Raw genomic sequence first — 17892 nt, 5'->3', positions numbered from 1 at the left:
TAGCACGTGTAGAGGCGTCACGCTATTCTCCGCGGCATCCACGCACAACTCACCACATTCCTTACCGAAAGCGAGAACCACATTATAGCGACCACGAGGAGGTTACCCCATGTGACTCTACCCTCCCTAGCAACCGGGCCAATTTGGTTGCTAAGGAGACCTGGCTGGAGTCACTCAGCATGCCCTGGATTCAAACTGGTGTGAAAGTCAGCGTCAATACTCACTGAGATACCCAGACCTAAGATGAATTAGTATTGGATATACTAAATTGATCCTAATGTATTGCTAACATATCAAAATAAAGACAATGTGACTCCCTTTTCTAAAGTTAAAGTGTACGAGGGACAGACCCACGACGATGAGTTCGACATGGCTGTTGGACTGACCTTTGACCTTTGAGATAAGAGTGCCTGCCGCGGTGAGCGTTTCCACAGTGTTGAGCAGAGGATACGTGCTGATTACCTGCCGCAAGACACGCAGAACTTCTCCTAAACATTCGTGAACGGCCGATCTGTTGTGCGGCTCCTCTTTCACTGCAGAGAGAGAGCATACATTACTACTGAGAACATAGAAATCAAACGTTGCTGTGTTCATAAACAGTCACATTTACAGTGACCCCAGCAGATATTTGGACACTTAAGACAGATGCTTTTTTGGTGAAATGCTTTTGCGAGTTCTGTGGCTCAAAGCGTCACCAAAGTGTATGTTTGGAGCGGTTGTGTGCTGTTTTTTGATCGAGCACCTCCAAAGAGCATATTTGCCTTTGTATGTGCATGCTTTTGCTTATTATTTTGATATCTAATTCAATGAAATTCAAACATTTGTAAGTGCGACTCGTGTCCAAACACATTTGGGGGCCGCTGTATAACACACAAACACGCAGTGGTGCTTTAACTCAAGTGTTGCCACATATTAGGAAGTAGACCAACTCTTGTTCCGCCTCTTATATTTTCACCAAAACATGTCAGTTATTTGTCCACTTCCTACCAACCCCATCCCACAATGCACTTCTCTGTGCCCAAACATTCTGTTCAATCCCACAAGAGGGAACTTGGTCACACACAGTACACTGATACTACGCACATACATCAATATTATAGTAAATGGGTATGTCTTTATGTCTTGGCGTGATTTTGTGATTAAATCAGAGCTTTGTTCTCTTTTAACATTATCACAAAATTTGGGATAACCTACATTGTATATTAAAATCAGAGGCTATGTAGGAATGCCGGTGTATAAAAGTTTGGTTTCAGAGAGACAATGAAAGCTGTTGTTTTGCACAACAAAACTTCTTGTGTGACTTTCAGGCCTAAATGCATGCTCAGACTGTGTGTGTTCTTAAAAATGCAACAAAACAAGAGTGTAACATTTCAAACAGTTGTTCCTCTTTGATGCAAAGCTGGGAATATGATGTACTACACTTGCATGTGTAAAACTGACACCAATTCATAACACTAGAGTTTTTAATGTGTTGCTATGCAGTTGCTAGGGTGTTCTGATGGTTGCTACGTTGTAGCCAGTTGGTTGCTAGGGAGTTTGACTTTAGACTTTACAAACTACACAAACTAATTATTAAAAAAAAATGTATATCACTTTGGATAAATGCATAAATGTAAATGTACTATTCAGTTGCTAAGGTGTTCCAAGTTATTTTTAATGTATTGCTACACAGTTGCTAAGGTGTTGTAGGTGTTATCAGTGTGCTGCTATACAGTTGGTGGGGTGTTGTCAGGTTGTTGCTAAGGTGTTCTGGATGGTTTTTAATGTGTTGCTATGTGGTTGCTAGGGTGTTTTCAGTGTATTTCTAAGTGCTTACCAGGTTTTTTTTTGGTGGTAGCCAGGGAGATCTGGATAGTTGCTAGGGTGTAGCTAGGTGATTTACAAGGTGTTTTGGATGATTTTTACAGTGTTGTTTGTAGTGCATGACTATGCAGTTGATAGAGTGTTCTGGATGTTTGCTAATGTGTTCTAAGTAGTTTTTGATGTATTGCTTTGTGGTTGCTAAGGTGTTGTGGGTGTTATCAGTGTGCTGCTATACAATTGCTGGGGTGTTCTGGATGGTTGCTAGGGTGTTCTAGCTGGTTTGAACACATAGCTGGTTGCTATCTGTTTGCTAGAGTGTTATGGGTATTTTTAATGCACTGCCTTGTGTTTAACAGTGTGTTCTGGATGGTTGCTGGGGAGAAGCAAGGTGGTTGCTAAGGTGTTTTGAGTGGTTTTGAATGTGTTGCTATGCAGTTGCTAGGGGGTTGTGGGTGTTTTTAATGCACTGCTATGTGTTTAACAGGGTGTTCTGGATGGTTGCAGTGGAGAAGCAAGGTGGTTGCTAAAATGTTTTGAGTGGTTTTGAATTTGTTGCTATGCAGTTGCTAGGGTGTTATGGGTGTTTTTAGTGCTTTGCTTTGTGGTTGTTAGTGTTTTCTGGATGGTTACTAGGTTGTTGTAGGTGGTTTAAAATGTGTTGCCATGCGGTTACTAGGGAGTTGTGGATGTTTTTTGTGCATTTCTATGTGGTTTCCATGGTGTTCTGGATGGGTGCTGGGGTGTAGCTAGGAGGTTGCTAAGGTGTTATGGGTGGTTTTGAATGTGTTGCTGTGCAGTTGCTAGGATGTTGTGGGTGTTTTTAATGTATTGCTATGTGGTTGCTTGTGTGTTATAGATAGTTGATAATAGGGTGTTCTAGCTGGTTTATAATGTGTTGCTATCTGGTAGCTAGGGTGTTGTGGGGGTTTTTAGTACATTGCTGTGTGGTTACAAGGGTGTTCTGAATGGTTTCTAGGGAGAAGCAAGGTGGTTGCTAAGGTGTTTTGAGTTGTTTATAATGTGTTGCTATGTGGTTGCAACGGTGTTGTGGGTTTTATTAGTGCATTGCTATACTTTCACTAGGGTGTAGCTAGGTGGTTGCTAAGGTGATCTGGGTGGTTGCTAAGGTGTTCTGGGTGGTTTTTAATGTCCCTATGCAGCTGCTAGTGTGTTGTGGCTGTTATTAATGCATTGATATACAGTTGCTAGGATGTTTTGCATGGGTGCTAGAGTGTGGCTACATGGTTGCTAAGGAGTTCTGGCCACCCTCAAGTCTCTATGATATTCTGGTTTCTAGACATGTTTTGGGTCCCCCCTTCTATGATAGACTAGCAAAGTAATATCACACCTCCTGCATTGCTATTCTTCCTTTGCACTCAGTAGTTGAAATGCCATCAGACACAAAAGCTACACAGATTTGACAAGTACTACTAACACACTTTATTTTCTTGTAAGGTTTCACAGCTTTTAAAACAGAAAGAGCTCATATGTGATTCAGAGATTTGCACCCCTGTCTGACATGTCGTTATTGTCCTGTAGAGCAGAGGACAGCGAGAGCTATATCACGTCAGATCCAGTCAGTCTCTTCTCCAAAAAGAGCAGAAGTTCCTCAGCCCTTCTGGACTTCCTTTAAGTGTTGCTATTTTCATCAGCTCCACTTCCTGTTTACATTCACCCTTCTTATAGCGTTGCTGTAGTGATGTTTCCAAATGTCACTTCAAGACAAAACTTCCTTTCCAACCATTTGTAGCATTGTCATGTTTTTCTAACAGTTACCGTTTCCTTTACAGCCTGGGTGAAGCTGTACAAGCCCACACCAGATAGCTCGTTCACACCGTCGCAGAAGAACTGCAGCGTACAGGCCCGTACAGGCCCACACAATTCAACGCACCCCTGCAATTTCATCCTATACTAAAACAGCAGGCAGTGTCATGCTCGATATGATGGTGGGGCTATTTCTGAGCAGATGGTATGACGTTTGTCTACTACCATCATCTCAAGGCCTGCTGAATCATGTGGATGTTGATGTGCCAGTTTCGCTGTGTGTTTGTGAAAGACCGTTTGAGTCATCTGTTTGAGGGAACTGTGGTCAGGTCATAAGGACATGCTTCAACGTGTATTCGCCCTAAAACATTCCCTTCGCTTTTCCCTTTTGTTCTCCAGGAGCAATTTCACTAGTGGTGTATGTTAAGGCAAGCATCACTATTTATGTTGCTTATATTCGTGTTAGTGATTAGAACAACCCCCCTAATCACGAGTAATCAACTTTGTAGTGTATACGTCAATTGATACCTGGTGGATTATAACATTAGCTAAAAGTGGCTATTGTTGACTAATGGAGGCCGAGTCATATCTAGAGACTGCTCTTACAGAAATTGGGTAAATGTCCATATATGAACATATATTGTAGATCATATATTTGGGGATTGGTGACCAGCTCCATCATTTTGAGTCACTTTGAGCCAGAAATAAATATGATGGTTTTTTTTCCAAACCATTGTCGAGATTTATTACGTTGGCCGATATGCAAGAGATAATGAAGGCGACTGGCAGAATGCACATTATCCGCTTATTACATGGCTACTTACCAAATAAACAAGCAAAAAAATACAATTCTAGAGCAAATGGTGTTCCTGAAATTCGATGTACTCATATGTGGTCAGCGGGACCAAGTTGTGAAATTGTAAATAATACCAAGCTATAGAAAGTCAGATTATTTTCTGAGATGAATCTATCATTGTCCCATGTGTGTCAAACATGTTGAGTGATCCAAACACCATCTGCAGCCTGAAACTGAACTTTTGATCAGATTTTAGGAGTGAACGCACTTAACTGCATAGAGAGCTATAGGATGCTCCCTTGCTCCCTATTTAGTGCATTACTTAACCTCCAGTGTGCTGTCTGTCTGCACTGGTCTCAGAACAGTTATAGGGGAGATATAGGATGCTCCCTATTTAGTGCATGACTTAACCTCCAGTGTGCTGTCTGTCTGCACTGGTCTCAGTACAGTTATAGGAGAGCTACAGGATGCTCCCTTGCTCCCCATTTAGTGCATGACTTAACCTCCAGTGTGCTGTCTATCTGCACTGGTCTCAGAACAGTTATAGAGAGCTATAGGATGCTCACTTGCTCCCTATTTAGTGCATGACTTAACCTCCAGTGTGCTGTCTGTCTGCACTGGTCTCAGAACAGTTATATGAGAGCTATAGGATGCTCCCTTGCTCCCTATTTAGTGCATGACTTAACCTCCAGTGTGCTGTTTGTCTGCACTGGTCTCAGAACAGTTATATGAGAGCTATAGGATGCTCCCTTGCTCCCTATTTAGTGCATGACTTAACCTCCAGTGTGCTGTCTGTCTGCACTGGTCTCAGAACAGTTATAGGAGAGCTATAGGATGCTCCCTATTTAGTGCATGTATTAACCTCCAGTGTGCTGTCTGTCTGCCCTGGTCTCAGAACAGTTATAGGAGAGCTACAGGATGCTCCCTTGCTCCCTATTTAGTGCATGACTTAACCTCCAGTGTGCTGTCTGTCTGCACTGGTCTCAGAACAGTTATAGAGAGCTATAGGATGCTCCCTATTTAGTGCATGACTTAACCTCCAGTGTGCTGTCTGTCTGCACTGGTCTCAGTACAGTTATAGGAGAGCTATAGGATGCTCCCTATTTAGTGCATGACTTAACCTCCAGTGTGCTTTCTGTCTGCCCTGGTCTCAGAACAGTTATAGAGAGATATAGGATGCTCCCTTGCTCCCTATTTAGTGAATGACTTAACCTCCAGTGTGCTGTCTGTCTGCACTGGTCTCAGAACAGTTATAGGAGAGCTATAGGATGCTCCCTTGCTCCCTATTTAGTGCATGACTTAACCTCCAGTGTGCCGCCTGTCTGCACTGGTCTCAGAACAGTTATAGGAGAGCTATAGGATGCTCCCTTGCTCCCTATTTAGTGCATGACTTAACCTCCAGTGTGCTGTCTGTCTGCACTGGTCTCAGAACAGTTATAGAGAGCTATAGGATGCTCCCTATTTAGTGCATGACTTAACCTCCAGTGTGCTGTCTGTCTGCACTGGTCTCAGTACAGTTATAGGAGAGCTATAGGATGCTCCCTATTTAGTGCATGACTTAACCTCCAGTGTGCTTTCTGTCTGCCCTGGTCTCAGAACAGTTATAGAGAGATATAGGATGCTCACTTGCTCCCTATTTAGTGAATGACTTAACCTCCAGTGTGCTGTCTGTCTGCACTGGTCTCAGAACAGTTATAGGAGAGCTATAGGATGCTCCCTTGCTCCCTATTTAGTGCATGACTTAACCTCCAGTGTGCTGTCTGTCTGCACTGGTCTCAGAACAGTTATAGGGGAGATATAGGATGCTCCCTTGATCCCTATTTAGTGCACGACTTAACCTCCAGTGTTAAAAAAAATTAATTTTTCAATATCGTTGCATAATATGTGCAAGTATGCAACTTTTTTTATAATCCGTGCAAAACATATATCAACATACATATTATACACTGTATGTGTTTTACATAATGTCTTGCGATATATACCATTTTTGTATATCATAAAGACTTGAGGATGGACTCTTTTGACTTAAAAAACACCCATAACACTCTAGTTACCTTATAGCAATATGCTAAAAACCGCTCAGAACACCTTAGCTACGGCATAGCATCTCTGCATAACGTCTAGCCAGAGAATGCACACTTTTAAGGGAAGGTCGGGGAACCGGCAGGCCTGTGTAATCTCAAACTGAAGGCTGCGACAAAAACATGTGATGCAGGGCTCCTCTTCCTTCCTCCCCTGTCACCATTGAAATGCAAAGAAGAAACATACATTACAAATGACCCTTTCTGAACAAGAGGAACGATTTCTTGATATCAAATGAGGGACACTAGAGACATTCTCACTGGTCAACGGATGCCTACATCAGGGTGCGGTGCAGCAAAAGTCCAAACTATATCGTACACCCTTGTGTATCCGCTTTTAACGTCCCCTCTACAACCCAACCGTCCTACCTTCACCCAACACCAAGTCCTTGAGTTTCTCCACGGCCTCGGCGAATCGTGCAACGTCTCTCAGCAGCGAGGGGATATCCTCCACCTCAATGACCGACGTCTCCACGCCATCCGACGCATGTCCGTATGTGAGAGCAGTCCGTACGTAGCCTTTGTGGAAGCCCCACGTCCCCGCAGTCTGGAAGGGGAGCCCGGCGGCGCTGGCGTGACGGCTCAGACCCGTGGGCCGTTTGTTCGTAGAGACAGGTGAACTGCACCCAGCCACCATGGACTGGGACGCAGGTGTTCCAGGGCAGGACAAAGGGACGGCATCTGGAGGGCTCAACGTGCACGGGCCGTCGATAGTGTCATAGTGAGACTGTTCCTGAAGAATGGACAGCTGAGAGAAAGAGAGAGAGAATTGATGATGATTATACATTTACAATATTGCATGCACAATTGACTATAAACAAGCCCGAAATGCACCAGGGACTCTTATTTTGAAATGACTGAGACTTTGCCCTGTTACAATTCTCTATTTTAAGTTATTACCAAATTAATCTATTTATAGCATATATATATGTATATGCACCAAATGAGGTTTAATGAGTAATACGTTTTATTATTATTTGCAAAATATGAAGGTAGAGGCACATTTCATTATATGCCGATTCTTCAATTTAGAACGCTTGGATTATCCAATTAAAATAACAAAATAATGCATGCATGAAGTTTGGAAAATATATGTATGAATATTGTGCCAGCCACAGAGGAACATGGCGGAATAACTAAAAATAAAATAAAAATTATTGGCAATTATCAGCATTGATTTTTGCAGATAACCGATAGTTCAAAAAGCAACTATCGGCACCCTTAATCGGTAAAACCGATATATCGGTCCACCTCAACGCGTCGCCATCTGTCTTTAAAATAAATATCACAGATAAAATCACGTGCTAACCACAACTTCACTGCCCTGACGATGCAACGCCGTAAACTCCATAATCTGCAAAGCTTCAAATAAAACATACGCTTTAACCATAGACTGTAAAAAGATGGACGACGCCCTTCGCTCTTTTCCATTGGTGAGAACTGAAGCCGCCAGTGTCCCGATATGGCGCTGACATCTTGGGACTTGAGTCTCGCGAGTTGCGATTTCGGGACCAGACCTGCGCAGTAGTGAGCAGGAAGTAAAGCCGCGAAATCAAGGCCCCGCCCTCACTCTTGCTGAATCAATCGCAAGCACACGCCCCTGCACTTTTGACTTATGACGGTGTGAAATAATTAATTATAGAAATCGTTCCCCGCTTCATGCACGATTAATTCTTTGGAGCCGATTCTTTTTTGACTCGGTCGAGTCGATTCGTGTAGCGTTTAATCACCCGACCGAGGTATGACTTTAGTTAGGAGCAGTGTTGCATTAGTAACTCTAAAAAGTAACTAATTACTAACTACTAATTACATCTTTTACAGTGTAATTAGATTACTGTACTAATTACTCTGTCTAAAAAGTAATCGCATTACTTATCACTAATTATCTGGTCTCAACCTCGACCAGATAAAAAATACAATTCTTTTAATTCTTTCAAATAAATCATATAAAATCAAATAAATTAATTTAAAGGGGCGGCGTTAAATTAGAAAACACACATTTTAACATTCGACGTTACATTTCGATTTTAAATTCACTATTTGTTTTATAGAATCGTTCTATCGACTATACAGTATTTAACGCAATTACATCAGAAGTAACTAATTAAATTACTAGAGTAATCCCTTACTTTACTTTTCAATGAAAAAGTAATCTAACTACATAGTAATGCATTACATCCAACACTGTTAAGGAGTAAAACTGTAAAGTGGGAACAAATTGCACATCAAATTTATAATAAATAATATGAATATAACTAAAAGTTGATGTCATTAATGCATAATAATAACAATAGGAATTATGTTACGCATAACATGTTTTAACAATATCGCTATGGAACAATAACCGATACATCATTTGAAGCAAAATATCACGTTGTGATAAATAGCGATTAGCCTAATAAAAATAAAACGTGACGACTTTTGGGAGCATCTTTGAGCGATGACTCGGCGAATCAGTTGTTTTGAGCCAAATCGCTAAAACGAATCGGACCCCCGAACGCTACCAAACACTTCCAATGTAAATATATTCACTATTAAATAAAAACAAAACTTGTCAGAGGCAATAGAAAGCACATGAGCACAAAGTCTCCAGTATCTTCAACCTATAAACACAAATGTTGAGAAACGCGTTTACGCGCATAACTTGGAGAAGTTAGCCGTGCTAATAGGGGGCACACACACCCCCCCCCCCCCATCCCCCCTGGAATCTACGCCCCTGACTGTAGTAATATGAACGTATTATCAGAGGACTAAACTCTGATAATAGAAGTATTTTTAAGTATTTTTCGACAGAAAAGCAGGTCTTACCGAAGGGTTTGGCGCCCCGGTGTTTCCTGAGCTGCTCTTTTTGGATGCTGAGGGCGTTTTATTCGTCAACTCCTTCTTCTTTCGAAACATTTTCCCTCCGTTTTGCTCCAGGTCAAATAAAATCGCGCTGAAGTGTTTTAATAATGAGACAAACGCTGGTTAAAACAATCCTCAGGCTCTTCTATTGCTTTGACTGTTACTTCCCCATCATGAATGTTCAGTTACTCGCTCGGTCTCTCCCTCTTCCTGCTGTATATTCCGCTCTGACGCGCGTCTATCTATAAGACGCGCTGCGTTGCGCTGCTGTCACCTGCCGGAGAGACCCATACAAACATGACGCAACACAAACATCATAGCATTTTGACCGTTAATCACGCGCAGGATATGAATTATGGTTCATTCGAATTGGAATTTTCACTAGTTAAAATTGCTACATTTTGCAAATCAGTAAATAGGTTTGCAGTAGTAAAAACTTTCGTTCTTGATATTAAAAATGGCATCATTATTGGCGGATATACCCATTCTTGATATGACAAAAAAAGGATGGTCCACTAGTAATAATAAAATGAGTGATATCTGAAACCAGTGGCGTAGCCAAGTGTGGGCCGGGGTGGGCCTGTGCCCCCCAGAATATGAGAGATTAATAAACGTATTAAATAGTTTTAAAAATGCATTCTGATTCCTGAAAGACTGTTTGAACACGCCGCTTTTCTGTTAAGTAAGATTTAAAAAATAAAAATAACATTTGTGCTTTATTGTTTTATTGAGGCCCACGCAAAATTAATTTCCTGGCCACGCCCCTTGTCTTTTCACTTGAAAAATTTCACAACGATCTGTTAAAAACACAATTAAAAGTATCTATAATTCATTTTACTAGTTGCACTACCATACCTGGAGTCACGAGTTCGAATCCAAGGCGTGCTGAGTGACTCAGTGTCTCCTAAGCAACCAAATGGGCCCGGTTGCTAGGGGGGGTAGAGTCACATGGCGTAACCTCCTCGTGGTCGTGTTTTGTGGTTCTCGCACTCAATGGGTCAGTGACTCTCCTCAATCCAGGTTGCGGTGGACGAATCTCAGTTGCCTCCGTGTGTAAAACCGTTAATCCGCGCATCTTATTACGTGGCTTGTTGAGCGTGTTACCGTGGAGACTTGGCGCGTGTGGAGGCTACTCGCCATTTCCGCGGCATCCACACATAACTCACCACGCGCCCCATTGAGAGCGAGAACCACTAAACACGACCACGAGGAGGTTAACCAATTTGGTCTCCACGGTAACACGCTCAACAAGCCACGTAATAAGATGCGCGGATTAATACATTTTTTTTCAGATATCTGGAAATGGATTCCAAATGTCAATAAATTAAGAAGTAATCAAAAATATCTTAAACGACTTTCTTACAGGTTACAATCGCATTACAGATATCTGAAATTAACATGGCCAAATTAGTGATATAAAACAATTCACATTATAACTAGTTACAATTTAGTGATGTGCACTAGTAACAATATAATTATTGATATATATATATATATATATATATATATAATATTGTTTGTACTAAGTAGGCTACATTTCTGATACATGAAAATTTCAACTAGACTGACAAAAAGTAAAACGAACGTAATTTTTAATTTGCAAGTTTTTGCGCAGTTTTTTTAACGTAAATTTAATAGTATAAAATCAAGTAAGATCTACTTAACTTCATGACATAATACTCATTAAAGTTAGTAAATGTAACTTAAACATTGCTTAAAAATCTGATGTATATATTATATATATTAAAATTATTAATAACATTTAAATAAATTTGAATTGGCATTTTATTAGAACATTTCACATTTTGGACTTTCCTTATAAACACGTTATATCATGTACCACATGACATAAGATAGCGTCCCACAAATAATTGTAGATATCTGTATTTGCTTTGTTGAAATCGCAGTTAAAAGGTAAAGAATTGATAATTACTAGTTGAAATCCCATTTTTGATATAAATAATTTCCGTGAGTAATGACAATTTTTATATCAACAATGAACACTTTTAAAATGCAAATGTATTTAATCACATGCAGGATGAATTAGATATCCATTATTCAATTTGTACTAGTTAATATGCTAATTCTTAATATCGGTAAACGTTGAAAGGGCTTGCCGGCGCATCTTAATGTGCATTGTGTACAAGATTCCATTTGGAATTCCTAATTTAGTTTTATACAATTGTAAGGATTACTGTCAAACAGTCAAAAGAATTTACTTCAGGACAATATTTTGAGGTTCGTCTCACACACCTTAAAATTGTCTTTTGTCGTCACGAACAGTCAAAATCAAACAGAACACGGTTATGTTTCACCACTCCCAAAAAAACCACACCATGCTAACAGGACTGATTTACTAATTTAACACAGACAGGACGACATTTGAGCAAACTCTTAAAATTTTATTGTTTGTTAACAAAAATTGTTGCAGTACAATATATTCCTTCTGTTAAATGTAGAAAATGTTCAGAATGCGTCAAAAGGCACATTTGTTTACAGTATTTACAGATCCATAAAAACGTATAAATATCGGGATAAAACAAATAAGCCCACAGAAAAAGTGCTGAATGAAATTCTAACTGGAAATAATAACAATAATATCGACAACAACAACAAAAATATCACATACAATCAGTAGCAGTTTTAATCAATGTTGTTGCTTTGTATCATTAAAGTGTTCCGTTTGTGTTCTTTGCGTGTTGTGTTGCCCCGGGCAACGGGAGAGTGTTCCATTCTGGCAAGTTGTCAGGAGCAAAAACATAGTGGGCATAAAACATAGAAAACGACTCTTTAATTGAGTAAATACAACCCAATTCAGCTAACTATCTGACAAAAGGGAAAGGGAACGTTTTTCGTTTGTTTGTTTCGTTTTTGTTCATACGATATCATCAATACATTTTCCAAAGCTTGCAACATATTTCATAAAAACCTCTTAAAAATCGTTTCAAAAGGGGAGAACTTGCAGTAATACTCGAGTAATATTCCTAAATCTGGATTTTCTTTTGAATGCAAGTATATATACTTAAAGTCTAGAATAAGATAGCCAGGCCATGTAGAATACAGTAGTAAAAAATTATAATAAAAAATGATAATAATAATAAAATTATCATCTCGCTGCGATGCCGCATTTTTCCCCCTCAACTTTCCTGAGATTAAACACGACTCAGCGGAGCCTGCAAAAACTGCACTGAAAACATTGGTGTGATGGGAATCAAGACGCCCGACCCCAAAACGATAGCTGAGTTTTCAGAGTTTGCGTAAAGAAGTAACGCATCGAATGCCGAACATCAGTTTCGGGCAGTGCAGTCGATTTAATGGCAGGTTGCAGGTTCTGATTCTGTATTTTGGGAGCAAGAAAGTAAAATAAAACCCTGACAAGGCATTTAAAAAGTGTTTTATTCATTTGATTATAATAACCAAAAACTACCTCTACTAAAATGTCCCTTGGATATAAATAGCAACAATAAAATTAGTATTAATAACAATAATAATAATAATAATACGAACAGCAATTTCAAAGACATCAATACATTTGTTTTCATTCCAACTACACGAGAATACAGGACCAAAAGTAAAAACAGTGACCTCATACGAACAAAACAATCTCATAAACAAATCCGTTTTCGGATTCTACGCAAATATAATAAAAAACACAATTAAAAAAAATATCACTAAGCCTCTCAGGTTGTTCACGGGGCGCTCTGTAATTCATATATAATCATTCGTTTTGGTTTTTATTGCTGAGTTTCACTCTCGCTGCACAATGACGTCTCAATGCGAGCTCCAGTGGTTTCGTTAAAGTTATTTTAAGATCTACGAATAAATGATTTGGCTTCCGATTAACAAACGCTCACAAAGTTTCATCCGTATTAGTTTTCATAAAATAATCATTTGTTTGGACAGTGATGAGTCTACACTATACCTGAGAAATTAGCCGTCTGTTCTGCGCGACTTCTAACGTTATAGCGGAGATATCGTGAACGACTCTGTCCCTGCGTTTATTGAAATGTAGAAAGAAAATAGAAATGAGATATTCACAGGGCTACGGGTTCAAACAGCAGTTTCAAATCGTCTGATCGGGTCGGTACGCCTCCTGCGAAGCAGCACAGAAATAAATAATATAGCACTACTATTTCTAGAAATATATATATTTATATACTTTATATACACGCGCGCGCACACACACACAAACACACACACACACACACACACACACACACACACACACACACACACACACACACACACACACACACACACACACACACACACACGACTGCATCTGAAGGATTTAAAGGCACTGATTCAACAGAAGGCATTTATTCCAAAACACAAATTCCCTATGACGAAAAAGCAGGTCAGAAAAACAGATCAACAGACTAAAGTGTACGTATATGTTTTAATAAATAAGCATTTCTTTTACCTCAATGTCATCGTTGTTTGAGCTTCCTAATGTGAAATGGTGGGTGGGTAAGCCCTATTGCTTCCTATAGGGCAAATAAAAACTGGATAGATTTCAAGTGCGCCAATATTTGTCATCACTGAACGTAACGAACCAAACGCGACTAGCTTATGGACTGAGAACGACTTGGGGAAAACGATGCAAAAAAAAGACAAAGTCTTCCCGAACGTGCCAACCGGGTGAGCGGAGACCTAGCTGAGACGCATGTCAAAACGTAACGAATCGAGAATATTGAAGTGTGTGCGGATACAGTGGCAGCTAACAGACCGTGCCCACCAGAGTTTTCAATCAGCAGCCTCTAGGTGGTGTCCCAGTCCATTGATCTAAACTGGATTACGGATTGGCGGTGGTCCGGGGGCGTTCCGTGGATCATGTGATCCAGCGTTTCGTGCACAACGAGGTCATCCATACTGCAGTGGCCGTTGGGTAACAGAAGATGTGACTGTTCAGACGACGAGGAAGATGGTGTGAAGTGTGAGGAGGAGGAGCTAGAGTCCGAAAGGGAGGAGTTTGGAGGAGCCGATGCGAAGAGGGAAGAGGGAAAAGGAGGCGGGGTGGAGGATGGCAAGGCTTGAGAGATAAATGGGTACTGCAATTGCGAAACTGGTGAAGGGCAACTAAAGTCCAAAGCACCGAAATCAAAGTCATTGTTTCGACTGATCGCAATTTTTGAAGCAGAATGACTGCTTACTGTATGCGATTGCGACTGTGACTGATGGGGTTGCGACTGCAGGGATTGCGACTGTGACTGCAGGGGTTGCGTCTGTAGGGATTGCGACTGTGACTGATGGGGTTGCGACTGTAGGGATTGCGACTGTGACTGCAGGGATTGCGACTGTGACTGTAGGGATTGCGACTGTGTCTGCAGGGATTGCGACTGAGACTGCAGAGGTTGTGATTGTAGGGATTGCGACTGTGACTGCAGGGGTTGCGACTGCAGGGATTGCAACCGTGACTGATGGGGTTGCGACTGTAGGGATTGCGACTGTGACTGATGGGGTTGCGACTGTAGGGATTGCAACTGCAGGATTTGTGACTGTGACTGCAAGGATTGCAACTGAGACTGCAAGGGTTGCGACTGCAGGGATTGCGACTGTGACTGCAGAGGTCGTGATTGTAGGGATTGCGACTGTGACTGCAGGGGTTGCGACTGCATGGATTGCAACCGTGACTGATGGGGTTGCGACTGTAGGGATTGCGACTGTGACTGCAGGGGTTGCGGCTGTGACTGCAGGGGTTGCGGCTGTGACTGCAGGGGTTGCGACTGCAGGGATTGCAACCGTGACTGCAGGGGTCGCGATTGTAGGGATTGCGACTGTGACTGCAGGGGTTGCGACTGTGATTGAAGGGGTTGCGACTGTGACTGCAGGGGTTGCGACTGCAGGAATTGCGACTGTAACTGCAGGGGTTGCGTCTGTAAGGATTGCGACTGCAGGGGTTGCGTCTGTAGGGATTGCGACTGGGAATGAAGGGGTTGGGACTGCAGGAATTGCGACTGTAACTGCAGGGGTTGCGACTGAAGGGATTGCGACTGTGACTGCAGCGCTCTGCTGAGAGAAACTTGCCTGTGTTCACTTGCATGCACCTGCAGCTGTTGTCGCTGTGCATGGTTTCCGAACGAATGTGCAAGTGCATTAGATTTGTGTGTCAGCATATTAGCATGTTGACTGCTTCGCTGTGAGGGCAGCGCTACGCGTGTAGATGGTGATGATGCACCAGTCTGCGGCCGCATCTGCGAGAGAAGTCGCAGCATGCGCGTTTTGTCCTGCCCTCCGTGCAGTTGCGACAGAAGCGTACTGTACCGCGCAGATGCCTGAACGTCCTGCTGCAACCGAGAGCTGTTCTGCTGCTGCGTCAACACGCCTAGTGACGAATGATTCTGCTTGAGGGTGTGAACGTGTTGCTGTGGCTGTCGCAAGACGTTGGAAGATGACGATACGTGCAAGTTGGAGTTCAACGTGACCTGCTTGTGCCTCTGCTGCTCCTGAGAGATCAAATCTTCAAGGCCAAAGGTCTCTGGAGCAACCACGCCTGGGCGACCCCTCCCGCCCACAATCCCTCCATTAAGAGACACGCTGTTTAGGCTGATTCCTGCGTCCTGTGGTGTGTTGATGTCCGGTGAGGGACATGGGCTGATGGTCAGGTCCAGGACTTCAGTGACAGGTTCGCTCTTGGGCATCATTGCAGGGTGGAGGAGGGACCGTGGGTAGAGAAGGTGGTTTGGAAGAGCGAGGGGAGGGTTGGCGCACAGTTTGCGGGCATTGATGATCTTGGCCAGCATCTCTTGCCGTACACGAGCACGTTGATCATTAGCAAGCTGTTCTCTCTTTCGCCGGGCCTTCTTCACCTCCTCGTCCATTCGAGAGAGCTCAGCACGCACACGGGAGACACAGTTCTCAGGGATTTTAATACCTAAGAAACACACAAGAAAGTCAGTGGAGAGTGGTCAATTAACAGATATTTTCCATGGCTATCATAGCCCTGTCAGTGAATGAGTAATATGACCTCATGATACAATGCATGTATGAAAACTCACCGACTTGTTTGCTGTTTTGTTTGGTTTTGAGTCGTACGATCTGTAGGATGCTGGAGCAAGTGACATCAGAGACGATATCGGACACTCGTTTCCATACCCTGAGCAGTGCTCCACACAGCATGTGATACTGCCTGAGACGCATTCCAAGAAAACACTCCTGTCCCTGCTCGTTTTGCTTACACTTACCATTCCTATAAGAAAAGGACACAACACATATGGTCAATCAACATACAGATGAAGTCAGATGTTTCAATGCACTGAGGTTGCAGTCAGTAAAACTAATTTCTTTAACCACTCCACAGATTTCATATTAGCAAACTATAGCAACAATTATAGTTTATATAATTGTAACAATTATATCACAATTCCAGAAGATTACATACACCGAGTTAACTGGGCCTCATGTCAAGCCTTTAGGTAATTAGCTTCTGATAGGCTAATTGAAGGTGTACCTATGGATGTATTTTAAGGTCTACCTTCAAACTCAGTGCCTCTTTGCTTGACATCATTGAAAAAAGAAATCAGCTAAGACCTCAGAAAAACAATTCTGGACCTCCACAATTCTGGTTCATCCTTGGGAGCAATTTCCAAACACATGAAGGTGCCACGTTCATCTGTACATACAATAGTACTCAAGTATAAACACCATGTGACCACACAGCCATCATACCACTCAGGAAGGAGACGCATTCTGTCTCCTAGAGATGAACGTAGTTTGTGGGAAAAGTGCAAATCAATCCCAGAACAACAGCAAAGGACCTTGTGAAGATGCTGGAGGAAACAGGTAGACGAGTATCTAGATCCACAGCAAAACAAGTCCTATATTGACATCACCTGAAAGGCTGCTCAGCAATGAAGAAGCCACTGCTCCAAAATCATCATAAAAAAGCCAGACTACAGTTTGCAAGTGCACATGGGGACAAAGATCTTTTTGGAGAAATGTTCTCTGGTCTGATGAAACAAAAATGTAACAGTTTGGTCATAATGACCATCGTTATGTTTGGAGGAAAAAGGGTGAGGCTTGCAAGCCGGAGAACACCATCCCAACTGTGAAGCATGGGGGTGCAGCATCATGTTGTGGGGGTGCTTTGCTGCAGGAGGGACTGTTGCACTTCACAAAATAGATGGCAACATGAGGAAGGAAAATTATAAGGATATATAGAAGCAACATCTCAAGACATCAGACAGGAAGTTAAAGCTCAGTACAAATGGGTCTTCCAAATGGACAATGACCCCAAGTATACCTCCAAAGTTGTGGCAAAATGGCTTGAGGACAATAAAGTCAAGGTGTTGGAGTGGCATCACAAAGCCCTGACCTCAATCCAATAGAACATTGGGCCTACAAACCTGACTCAGTTACAACCACCTGCCTAATATTGTGTAGGTCCGCCTTTTTTAAGTACAGTATACAAAAGCTCTTGCTTCATTTTTGAAATTAATGTTAACTTCTGTTCAGTGAATCATATGTTAATTCATCAACTGCTTTGAGTCATTCGTTGAAGATTTCATCAGACTGATTCCAGAGTTCATTAAACTATTAATTGAAAGAACTGGCTCAAAAGTGTCTTTTGCTTGTGAAACGGACCACACTGGTCTTTCTGCACTG

The 17892-nt window shown here is 41.9% G+C and overlaps 2 protein-coding genes across 4 annotated transcripts in view; both read right to left on the bottom strand.

Annotated features, from left to right (window-relative positions):
* The window catches only part of LOC127645764 (rho GTPase-activating protein 45-like), a 44934-nt gene extending 35410 nt beyond the window's left edge, over positions 1 to 9524 (bottom strand). Inside the window, exons 1-3 of one of the 2 annotated variants that reach the window (XM_052129429.1) lie at positions 9253 to 9524; positions 6814 to 7192; positions 387 to 533 (exon numbers count right to left, since the gene is read on the bottom strand). In XM_052129429.1, the coding sequence (XP_051985389.1) occupies positions 387 to 533; positions 6814 to 7192; positions 9253 to 9342 (616 nt within the window). In that variant the 5' untranslated portion in view covers positions 9343 to 9524. The remainder of the gene's footprint in view (positions 1 to 386; positions 534 to 6813; positions 7193 to 9252) is intronic. The other variant, XM_052129430.1, reaches the window with a different exon arrangement.
* Positions 9525 to 12393: 2869 nt separating this feature from the next.
* LOC127645762 (protein strawberry notch homolog 2-like) overlaps positions 12394 to 17892 on the bottom strand; it is a 29516-nt gene continuing 24017 nt past the window's right edge. For both annotated transcript variants that reach the window (XM_052129427.1, XM_052129428.1), the window contains exons 31-32: positions 16287 to 16477; positions 12394 to 16162 (exon numbers count right to left, since the gene is read on the bottom strand). In XM_052129427.1, the coding sequence (XP_051985387.1) occupies positions 14049 to 16162; positions 16287 to 16477 (2305 nt within the window). In that variant the 3' untranslated portion in view covers positions 12394 to 14048. The remainder of the gene's footprint in view (positions 16163 to 16286; positions 16478 to 17892) is intronic.

Source organism: Xyrauchen texanus, chromosome 6 (assembly GCF_025860055.1).
Source record: "Xyrauchen texanus isolate HMW12.3.18 chromosome 6, RBS_HiC_50CHRs, whole genome shotgun sequence".
Taxonomy (NCBI): Eukaryota; Metazoa; Chordata; class Actinopteri; order Cypriniformes; family Catostomidae; genus Xyrauchen; species Xyrauchen texanus.
Note: the sequence above shows the minus strand (reverse complement) of the source record. Positions and strands in the feature narration are given on the sequence as shown.